Here is a 12,000-nt window from a genome sequence, read left to right on the forward strand (position 1 = left end):
TGCCGGACATGATGGCGAGGCACGTGGGCGCCTTGGCTTGCGTGCCCGTTTGTCGGCTGGTGGCAAGAGGCGCGCGATGCGCGTGGCTGCCTTGGCTATTTAACCAAGGTTGAGGCTGAGGCGGAGGCAGAGAAAAGCTGCGAAAACCCTCTGGAAAAAAAAAACTTCGTTGTGCTGAGAGAGAGAGTCTGAAACACTCTGAGAAAGAGAGTCTGTAACACTCTGTTGCCTAGAAAATGGCTTCATCGTCTTCCCGCGGGCTGCTCACCCTCTTTCCCGACCTCAACGAGTCAACAAGAGAGACAACTGGTGCGGTGGCACTGGAACCTCAACCAAACCGGCTGCAGAGTAGGACAAATGAGGTGCAGCATTTAAATTCCCAGCTGGCTCTGCTCCAACGCATGTATAAGGATGCGCGAGCAGAGATCAGTGTGCTGAAAGCAGAAAATAAGGAGCTGAAGCGGAAGGCCACCGTGATGTTCCGATTCGGAGGTCCACCATATGCGGCAGTGGAGGAGCAGGGAGTAGTGAGCGAGCCCGGTGGACAAGGAAACACGGAGGCAACACCGTCAAGGGCCGTCCAGGACGGAGGCAAGAAGAAGAGACCTGCAGCAGAGTAGAGAAGAAAAATCCCGCTGTGGGTGTGGGTTGTTTGTGTTTTTTTTTTTTTTTTTTTTTTAATGTAAAATGGTGATCGGGGTGAGCCCCGAGATGAATAAAATGAGGTGTGTTTTTGGGTTTGTTTTGTTTGTTTTGTTTGTTTGTTTGTTTTTTTTTTTTTTTTTTTTTTTTTGTTGAAAATAATAATAATAATAATAATAAGATGAATATGGGTATCATGGAGTGGGGATATGACATTAACATAGTTGAAAATATTAAAATAATAAAAGAGATGTATAATAAAAGAATATACAAGTGGATGAGGGGAGATGATTATGTTTGAAAAAAGAAGAGATAAAAAAAAAATAATAATAATAAAAAAAAAAAAAAAAAAAAAAGAAAGAAAGAAATAAAGAAATCACATAGTGTTGTGGTAGTGCGTATGGATTTGTGTTTAAAGTGGAATATCTTGGGGCATAGATAAAGTAAAGAAAGTTTGAGTGGGGGACGAAAAAAAAAAAAAAAAAAAACGGCTAAGGTGTGGGTTGGATAGAGAGAGATGGGATTTTTTTTTTTTTTTTTTTTTTTTTTTTTTGAACCTGTCAAAAAATAAAATAAAATAAACAATAATAATAATAAATAGGTATGGAGTGGGTGATAAAAAAAAAAGAAAAGAAAAGAAAGTGGATGCCCCCATGTGCTGTCTTCTACGTGTGGAGTGTGTGCCCATGTGAAGGCCAAGCTTTTCAGTGTGGGCATTCCAAAAGATGCTGGGAAAAGGCAGGTTCACACAACTGGTCGATCTTCTGGTCATTGGTGCATGGGCCCAGATGGAAAGAGTGTTTATGCGTCTGAAAGTGGGCTGGAGTTGATGGGTAAAATTGCATACAGACATTACAGGAAGGAGAGTGGAGCTGGGTTTAGAAGCTTGAACTCCTTGTCATGGAGATCCTTAGCTCTCTGAATGGCGGCAGTGGATGCTCAAAATCCTCTTCTTGGAGATACTACTTGTGGTTCTCTACTGCAACAAGTGCAGCGAATTTGGGATGAGGTTGGTGAATGTGATGAAGAACGGGACAAGATGCTTCTTCAGTTAGAGCTGGAGTGTTTGGATGTGTACAAGAGGAAGGTGGATCAGGCTGCAAAGTCAAAGGCACGACTTCTTAAGGGCTTGGCAGATGCCAACGTTGAACTCTCGAGTCTTCTATCTGCTCTCGGAGAGAAAAGTTTCGTTGGAATTCCTGAGAAGAGTACAGGAACGATCAATGAACAACTTACTGCTATTGCACCAGTTCTAGAACAGCTATCCCTGAAGAAGCTGGATGAGTTTCAGTCTCGGCTCCAAGGTGGCCCGGTCGTGGATTTGGAGCGGTGGTGGCTCGGCAGTGATCAGTCACGGCTGGAAGCAGTGGCGAGGCTTCCGGGGACAGACATGAGGTGCGCAGACCGTGTTTTGAACCATCATTGTTGCAGACGAGTGAAGGTAAGTGTAGAGAATTTTAGCGGACTAGGTTGAGGTCCGGCGGACGGCGAAGGTGAGGTTGCCGCCCGCCGGGAAGCAAAAATACTAGGTTCTAAACCTGCTCTGATACCATATTAAAAATCATGTATTATTGATTGATATTGATGTATTACAAGATTGATTAATTACAATTCCTATACAATCTATATATAGAAGAAAATGTGGTAGTAGGTGTAGTGGAGGTGATAGTGGGTTAGGTGAAGTGGAGTGTGTGGTGAAGTGGAGGTAGGTGAAGTGGAGTGTGTAGTGGAGTAGGTGAAGGTAAAGATGGGAAATTCTAACAGTGTTCTTCCTCTAGACTCCATCTTCCTGCCACTACCTCTCCCATATCACAGAATCCCAGCTCCAAAAATCTCTCTGGGCCAAGTATTCTCCAAAGTTTTTCTCTGGCTTCTTTGATATGTTGTCTAACACATCTGTCAGATCCAGAATCCCTACAGCAGCAATCAGTTCTACCATCACCAACCGTGTCGCCGTTGTACGCAGACGGTCCAAATTCAGGCATTGGGATGACACAAATACCAGCCAGCTTAGTCTCATCATCATTATGATCACTGAGATCCAATTCTGAAGCTTGAGGAAAGTGAGTTAATGGTTCAGATCCATTTGAACCACCAGTAACATTCTTGGTACCCTGTGTACCCCATTCTGGTATATCAGCTTGAAAATCTGGTCCAACTGGAACTAGTTTCCGAGGAGGACATTCCAAGAGAGAGGTATATATCTCTTCAGAGTGAACTAATGTTCTTCTTGGAGGACCGAGACATCACAGTAACCCCCCTCACGGGTGAGGAATAGAATATGAAGTGATTCTGCAATAGTGGGGGTGTTCTAGGGCTTGTTCCCCCTCTCTCTCGCCGCCTTTGGGGGTTTCGGCACTGCCTTTTTCTCTGCAGCAAAATCTGGGTTTTGAAGCCGCATTTAAGTCGCCTTGTGGTTGTTCGACAGATTATTGTCTGGCTGGTCCTCTTTCAATTATTTCTGGCTACCATTTATCTCTCTCTCTCTCTCACTCAGCAATTATTTCTGGTTGTTCGAAACCCAACCTGGTATGACCAGCATAAGCACCCGTAACCCACTTCTCTAGAGTCTCAAAAGTGCCCCGTTGAATCATTAACAAGTTCCTTTCTTCATTGGCAACATAGAGTCCTTGAAAAGGAGTGCACGAGATAAATCTGAAATTTGATAGCATGCCATCATCCACTACCCTTTTTTTATTTTTAAACCATTCTTCACCTTTTGCACCCACATGGGTTGGTTCCCCCTTTTCATCATCAATCTGTTCACACTCTTTTCCACTTTCTTTTCTTTTCCTTTGTTTTATATCACCCACTCCCTCTTTTTCTTATCACCCACGAGACTACTCACATGCACCACCCACTATCTCTTTTCTTTTCTTTTCTTTTTTCTCTTCAATTTCTTTTCTTTTTTCTCTTTTCTTTTCTTTTCTATCTATCATATATATATATTATTATTAAAAAAAAAAAAAAAAAAAAAAAAACTAGGCCAAGAAACTTTATTCTTATTATTTCTTTCTTTATTTTTTTTTTCACATTTTTTTTTTAATCTTTTTCAAATTTCATTCATACCATATAACTTTGCACACCAAACCATATTTTATTCATCTCAGGGATCAACCCCGATCACAATTTTACCCTAAAAAAAAAAAACAAAAAAAAAAACAAAAACAAAAACAAAAAAAAACAAAAAACAAAAAACAAAAAACAACAAAAAAAAAAAAAAAAACACACAACACCAACGGCTTTGTTTTCTTTTCTGCAGACGGCCACCCACCGACATCCCTTCTCTACTCTGCCGCCTGTCTTTTCTTCTTGCCTCCGTCCTGGACGACCCTTGACGGTATTGCCTCCGTGCTTCCTAGACCACCAAGCAAGTTTCCTCCTCCCTGCTCCTCCACTACAGCATATGGTGGACCTCCAAATCGGAACATCACGGTGGCCTTCCGCTTCAGCTCCTTGTTTTCTGTCTTTAGCACACTTATCTCTGCTCGCGCATCCTTATACATGCGTTGGAGCAGAGCCAGCTGGGAGTTTAACTGTTGCACCTCATTTGTCCTGCTCTGCAGCCGGTGCGACAAGTTTGTGACCGCAGTCATGGTTTCCACACATGACTTCAGAGTATACTGATTGGCCTCAATATCCGTTTGCACCGCCATTTTTTGCTCCACCGACCGCATCGGAAAGTTCAACGAAGCAAAACCAGAGGTGTTTGGTTAAGGTTCACTGGCCACCGCACCAGTTATTTCTCTTGTGGACTCGTTCAGTTCTGGAAAGAGCGTGAGCAGACCACGGGACGAGGAGGCCATGTTCTGGGTAGCTGGACGGGAAGAAGAGGCCATGTTGCTGAGTGTTTCAGAGACGGGTTGGTTACCGAGTATTACAGAGTTTCTCTCTCAGCAAAGGAAGAGTTTTTTTCAGAGGATTTTCAGAAGTTTTTTGTCTGCCTCAGCCTCAGCATCAACCTTGGTTAAATAGCCAAGGCAGCCACGCGCATCATGCGCCGCTCGGCGCTCGACGCCAACCTGGACACACCTTTTTATGGCATGCCTTTTGATGGCACGCCTTTTGATGGCACGCCTTTTGATGAATTGGGCACGCCTTTTGATGGCACACCTTTTGATAGATTGGGCACACCTTTTAAGGGTGCGATTTTTTATGGGTCCGACAAGACTCTGTAAACTGTCCCGACATTGATTCCGGTTAACTCCTTCATGGGTCCGACAAGACTCTGTAAACTGTCCCGACATTAATTCCGGTTAGCTCCTTCATGGGTCCGACAAGACTCTGTAAACTGTCCCGACATTGATTCCGGTTAGTTTCTACAAGGGTCCAGCAAGACTCTGTAAGCTGTCACAACAACTGTCACAACAGTGTCTGCTACAACGGTCCGACATGACCCCATAAACTGTCTTCTACATCGGTCTGACACCGCCATCCAGTGTCCTCTACACCGTTATGACACCACCATACAGTGTCCTCTACAACGTTATGACACCACCATCCAGTGTCTTCACCAATGGTCTGACACGACCATACAGTGTCTCCTATCCTCTTTTATTTTTATGTATTTTCTTGTTTTGTTACTCTCTCCAAACTCAAGTTGGTTAGTTTCTATCCTCCTTGAGTTTGCGGGGGGCTGTTAAAATTTACCATCACCTACCACCAATTTACCATCACCTACCACCACCTACTCCTCACCTACTACACTCACCCTCTCCTATATAATGAGTCACTCACCATTTATAATATATAACATTATATCAATCAATAATACATCATTCATTCTCTATACAATTCTCTTTATACATTGATTTTTACAGAATCATTAAAAGCAAAGCTTATCCTACTAACGCTGCAGGTATCACTCTTCTTATCAAAGAAATGGGTAGGAGAAAACCTCCGTAGGCCTCGTTTGGGAAGTAATCTTTTTAGCCTAAAAGCCAACAACCTATACAAAAAAGTCAAAAATTCCCTTTACACTCTACGTTTTGCGTATCTTTTCGTAAAAAATTAAAAACTCATCCCAAACATACTAGTTTTTTATATATCATATTTTAGCCAAAAAGTCAAAAAGTTACTAAAAAAGCCTGTTCCTAAATGAGGCCTTACGTGAAGTCATCCATAATTCGGTTGTCCCTTTGAACCTAGATCTTGGGATTTCCAGTCAACTAGGTTGGGTTGCCATTATGGTGACTTTTAAGTAATAGACTTTAATCATATTCCCCTCGATAAATGGTACACTTGCTCCCTTGCTAGCCCTTTAGTCAATGGATCTGCAATATTCTCTCTTTGACTTTATATATTCTATGGAAATTATCCCATGTGAGAGCAAATGCCTAACGGTATTATGTCTTCGACGAATGTGTCGAGACTTACCGTTATACATATGATTCTATGCCCGTCCGATCGATTGCTGCTTCACTATCACAGTGAATGCATATAGTTGGCACAAGTTTAGGCCACATTGGAATGTCTTCTAAGAAATTACGAAGCCATTCTGCTTCTTCTCCTGTTTTATCTAATGCAATAAACTCAGATTCCATCGTCGACCTTGCTATGCATGTCTGCTTGGAAGATTTCCAAGAGACTGCAGCACCTCCCAGGATAAAGACGTACCCACTAGTGGATTTTAAGTCTTTAACATCCGATATCTAATTTGCATCGTTGTACCCCTCGAGTACTGCTAGATATTTGGTATAATGTAAGCTATAATTTTGGGTACGTCTTAGATACCTAAGTACCTTAATTATCGCTTTCCAATGATCGGACCTTAGATTACTTGTGTATCTACTCAATTTGCTTACAGCATAGGCTATATCTAGCCTAGTGCAATTCATTTAGTACATCAAGCTGCCGATTATCCGAGAGTACTCTAATTGTGATATGCCTGCACCTGTATTTTTTGACAAATGAAGACTAACGTCAACACGTGTTTTAGCAGGATGGTCGTCATGCTTTCCAAATTTTTCTAAAATCTTCTCAACATAATGAGACTAAGATAAAGCATATCCTTCAGATGTTCTAGTAATTTTTATTCCTAGAATTACATCGGCTACTCCCAGATCTTTCATGTCGAACTTTTTGTTCAACATTTTCTTCGTGGATTTGATCGTGTCATTATTGCTTCCAATAATGAGCATGTCATCCACATAAAGACAAACTATGACATAACCTTTGTCTGCGCTTTTAACATAAACGCATTTGTCACATCTGTTTATCTTAAAACCATTCGAAAGCATAGCGTGATCAAATTTTTCATGTCATTGTTTCGGAGCTTGTTTTAATCCATAAAGAAATTTGACAAGTTTACAAACCTTTTTCTCTTGGCCGGGAACTTGAAACCTTTCCAGTTGTTCCATATAGATTTCCTCATTTGACTCGCCATTCAAAAAGGTTGTTTTAACATCCATTTGATGTATCTCCAGATTATACAAAGTTGCAATCGCAATTAGCATGCGAATAGATGTTATTCTTGTCACTGGTGAATAGGTGTCAAAATAATCAAGGCCTTCCTTTTGCCTGTATCCCTTAACAACAAGCCTAGTCTTATATTTATCAATTGAACCATCTGCTTTTATTTTTCTCTTGAATATCCACTTATATCCAAGAGGTTTATACCCTGGTGGAAGATCCACCAGTTTCCAAGTATGATTTTGCAAAATTGATTCAATTTCACTATTCACAGCCTCTTTCCACAATGAAGCTTCAGGACTTGACATTGATTCCTTGAAGTTTTGAGGCTCATTTTCTAGCAGGTATGTCAGAAAATCTGGACTAAATGATTTAGAGATCCTAGCCCTCTCACTACGTCTAGGTTCATCTGCTCCATTATTATTTTGGTCTTCACTGCCACCCATAGCAGTATCAAAAGTTATTTTATTTGAACTTGTCTCTTCAGTTTCCTTGCAAGGAAAAATGTGTTCGAAAAACGACACATTCCTTGACTCAATAATAGCGTTTACATGCATATTAGGATTTTCAGATCTATGAACTAAAAATCTGTATGCACTACTATTATTTGCATAACCAATAAACACAAAATCAATGATTTTTGGTCCAATCTTAGTTGTTTTAGGACTAGGGACTGCCACTTTAGCCAAACACTACCACACTTTGAGGTAATTGTAGGTAGGTCGTCGACCTTTCCGTACTTCATAAGGTGTTTGATTGATTTTCTTGTAGGGTACCCTGTTAAGGATAAAGTTAGCAAACAAAATCGCCTTCCCCTACAAGTTCTGAAATAACCCTGAACTAATTAACATGGCATTCATCATCTCTTTAAGAGTTCGATTTTTTCTCTCAGCAACTCCATTTGACTGAGGAGAATATGGTGCAGTGGTTTGGTGAATAACACCATGTTCAGAACAAATTCCTCAAATGGTGCATCATACTTACCACCTCTGTCACTTCTCACTACCTTAATAGTTTTGCCAAGTTGATTTTCAACCTCAAGCTTATATTGCTTAAGAGCTTCTAAGGCCTCATCTTTACTTCTCAATAAGTAAACATAACAGTATCGGGTGCAATCATCAATAAAAGTAATAAAGTACTTTTTACCTCCTCTAGTTTGAACAAATTTTAAATCACAGATATCTTTGTGAATTAGACTTAGAGGTTCAATACTTCTTTCTACTTTATTAAATGATGCCTTGGTGAGTTTTGCCTCAACACAAATCTCACATTTATGATTAGGATCAAACTCTAAGTTTGGCAAACATTCTAAAGAAACAAGTCTATGCAAAGAATTAAAATTAACATGTCCTAATATACCATGTCATAAAAAAGAAGACTCAGCAATATAAACAGAAAATTTGTTCTTATTAGTAATAGCCAAATTTGGTACAACAGTTAGTACATCGAGCTTAAAAAGCCCATAACTCATGTAACCTCGCCCCACATACATTCCACTCTTGGAGAGTACAACCTTGTCAGACTCAAAGACTAATCTAAACCCATTCTTGATCAACAATGACCTAGAAATCAAATTTTGATAAATATCTGGCACATGGAGTACATTGTTGAGCGTGAATTCTTTCTCCGAAGTCATTTTCAATACAATCTTTCCTTGTCCTTCTACAATTGATGTGGAGAAGTTTCTTATAAAAAGTTATTCCCCACTTTTCACTATTTTGTAGGTTGTGAACATCTTCCTATCTGCACAGATATGGCAGGTTGCTCTAGTATCCACTAACCACTCCTTGGGATTGCCCACCAAATTTGCCTCAGAGACTACTGCAGCAAGATTGATGTCTACCACTCCATTGGAAAGATAAAAATCCTCGACTATGTTGGCTTGTGCTGGCTTTCTCCTTGAACTCCCTCCGTCCTTGCGAACGTGACAATCTTTAGCACGATGTCCATCTTTGCCGCACACAAAACACTTGCCTTTGAACCTTTTGTTGAACCCATTGTTGATCCCTTTGTTGATCTTACTAGTGGATCCTTGTTTGGAACCATTGCTATATCATGTTTCCGCTTCTTGTTGTTGAATTTTGACCCTTGTCCATGTTCTACAACATTTGCTTTAGCTTGCATGATATGGCTTTTTGACTTTTGTCGAAACCACGGTTGTCCTCCTTAATTCTGAGCCACAGTATCAGTTCCTCCAATTTCATCTCATTACGCTTATGCTTCAGATAATTGTTGAATTCTTTCCAGGATAGTGGCAATTTTTCAATAATTGCCGCTACTTGGAAAGATTCACTGAGAATCATCCCTTCCGCATGTATGTCATGGAGAATTAATTGGAGATCTTGAACCTGGCTAATAACCGTTTTGGAATCTATCATTTTAAAATCCAGAAAACGGCCGACAACAAATTTCTTTGTACCGGCATCCTTTGTTTTATACTTATGATCTAGAGATTCCCACAGTTCTTTTGCAGTGCTTTTGATACTATACACATTATACAGTGTATTATCCAACCCATTGAAGATATAATTCCTGCACAAAAAATCACCATGTTTCCATACATCAACTGCAGCAACCACTTGCTGGTCAATTTCTACCTCGTTTAGTATCGGAGCTTTTTCATGAGTGAAGTAAGTCAAATTCAATGTCATAAGATAAAATATCATTTTTTGTTGCCATCTTTTAAACTCATTTCCGTTGAATTTTTCTGGCTTTTCCCCATGATTTACCGGTACTGCCGAAGTCATCACTGGCACAACAGCTGTAGGGGTTGGGGTACGAACAGTCTCAGTACTGTTTGTTTTAGTAGTCATTTTCTAACAAAATAATTAATGCACCGATCACAAATTTTTACAGAATAGAATTTACACATAAAATATACAGAATAATATTTTGTAACAAAATTCTAATGATAAACAGTATATGACTACTATGTTATCAAAGAAATCATTAAACAGTATATTACTACTATTTAAGAAATTAAAGAGTATATGACTATTATTTAATTTTCCAAAACAAAATATTCATCTGTCTAACACATAAATAAACAAAACAAAATCTACTTTAAGATTGTTATTCCCACAGTGGATGCGTGTGTGTGTGTAAATTAAACGACTAAATAAAATAAACAACAAAATAAAAATAAATAATCCAAAAAATAATTTAATAAATTAAATTCTGAATTAAATGCTTATAGAAACTTTAAACATCGAGACTTGTGTTTGACATAATTTTCTTAAAGTAGATTTCGCCCTCGCTCCGATGCTTTGAGATTTACCGGCGTCTACTTCCCAGAATGCAACGACTACTACTTGGTTTGCAGCACTACAAACTCAAGTCTGGCGAACCAAAACTATGTTGTGACTCTCTTTTTTTCTTCCTAAAAATAAATGCAGAACAGATGCAAAAAACAGAAAGATGGAAAAAGAAAAAGAAAGACGAAATGCTTAGAGAAAAATTCAATGCCCAGAATTGCTGGAATGGCAGGGTATATATAGGAGAACAGGTGGCTTTTCCGAATAGGTGCCAATGGATAGGAAACCTGTTCAGACAGATTCAACAGATAGAAAACCTGTTTGGACAGTTTTGAACAAAAACAGATCTGTTCGGGTGGAATTTCAACCTATTCGGGTGGATTCTAACCTGTTAAGGTGGAGGGAAAAATTTGGACCAATTTATTTTGAATTTTGAAACCAAAATTAAAAAATAAATAAATAAAATACAAATGTTTTTGGCCCAAAAAGATAAGTCTTTATCCATAACCTCACCCTTCCACAAACTTGGGTTCTCCTTGGGGCCCATCCCAAGTATCCCAAACTAGAGTTTATATACCCATATAAATCCTTAAGCCTTTCCAATGTGGGACAAGCACATTTCACAAATGTGTAGGAAACCCACCTAAAGCCATATCTACGAACCCAAAAATGCGCATTGAATTCTCATTCATCCAGAAATAGTTTTGAGCAACCAAATACATGATGTTATTCACTACACGGCATTAAACATGAACCCAATTGGGTCATACCTTAATTAATGCGCAAAGTTTGCAAAAAGTAAGATTTTACAAAGCCATTTTCCAACAAAAAACTCCTCAATATTTTCATAATTATGAGTGTACCCCTTAAAATATAGTTAGGTTTCAAAAAACTATTGACATTTTGCACTTTATACTTCAAAAAGCTACTTTTTGAATTTCTTGTGAAAAACACTTTTTCACAGGCTATTAAAAACGTTTGCACCACACATTTTTACAATTTGTTCAAAACAGTTTAAGCCAACAATCTAAAAATCCATAATCTTATAAGCTAACTTTTTAAGCTTTGCCAAACAGGGATTTAAACCACAATAACTTGTTCTATTGCAAAATAAAGAAGCGCCTGACATAGAAAAATATATCATTTACAACAGAAAACAATATTCCATCTGAAAAAAATATTGATTACCTGAGCAACTTTGAAAAGTTCATCCAACCCTTCTAAATTAAGATGTGCGTTGTGCAAGAGATCATATCTGTCCAATGGAACCAGTTAGAATGCAAAACAGGTGAAAATTAGGGTTAGGGTTAGGGTTAGGGTTAGGATTAGAGAGGAAGAAAGAGAGAAGAGAAGATGTTTTGACTAATTGGTTTAGAGTTATTAATTAACCCTATACCAGTAGCATATATTTATATGAACACACATTATAATATGATATGACCATAGTACCCTCAACTTAATAACATAATAACATCTAACTATTCTAACAAAACCAAAATAATGACCAGTGCAGCAAGGATAAGGTAGAGTAAGCATCAAATAAGAACCCAAACTTCCTTATTAGATGATTAACTTATTTGAACAAAATTAATTGCATAAGGTGTAAAATGCAATGCAACAAAAAAGAATTAAACCTGCAAAAAAATAATACAAATTATAACATGAAATACTATATTTACTAGTGACCCTTTCA

At 38.8% G+C, this 12,000-nt stretch overlaps 1 protein-coding gene and 1 pseudogene across 12 annotated transcripts in view; one reads left to right on the forward strand and one right to left on the reverse strand.

The window, feature by feature from the left end:
* The window catches only part of LOC114267951 (inositol hexakisphosphate and diphosphoinositol-pentakisphosphate kinase VIP2-like), a 67,807-nt gene that overhangs the window by 25,644 nt on the left and 30,163 nt on the right, over nt 1-12,000 (reverse strand). For all 11 annotated transcript variants that reach the window (XM_082924800.1, XM_082924823.1, XM_082924842.1 and 8 more), the window contains one exon: nt 11,496-11,562. In XM_082924800.1, coding sequence (XP_082780926.1) covers nt 11,496-11,562 — 67 coding nt within the window. The remainder of the gene's footprint in view (nt 1-11,495; nt 11,563-12,000) is intronic.
* LOC145824630 (65-kDa microtubule-associated protein 1 pseudogene) lies at nt 1,172-2,399 on the forward strand (annotated as a pseudogene). The gene has a single exon (XR_014366462.1). The product of XR_014366462.1 is annotated as a 65-kDa microtubule-associated protein 1 pseudogene (transcript).

Source organism: Camellia sinensis, chromosome 1, assembly GCF_055761805.1.
Source record: "Camellia sinensis isolate YWXY chromosome 1, ASM5576180v1, whole genome shotgun sequence".
In the NCBI taxonomy this organism is placed as follows: domain Eukaryota; kingdom Viridiplantae; phylum Streptophyta; class Magnoliopsida; order Ericales; family Theaceae; genus Camellia; species Camellia sinensis.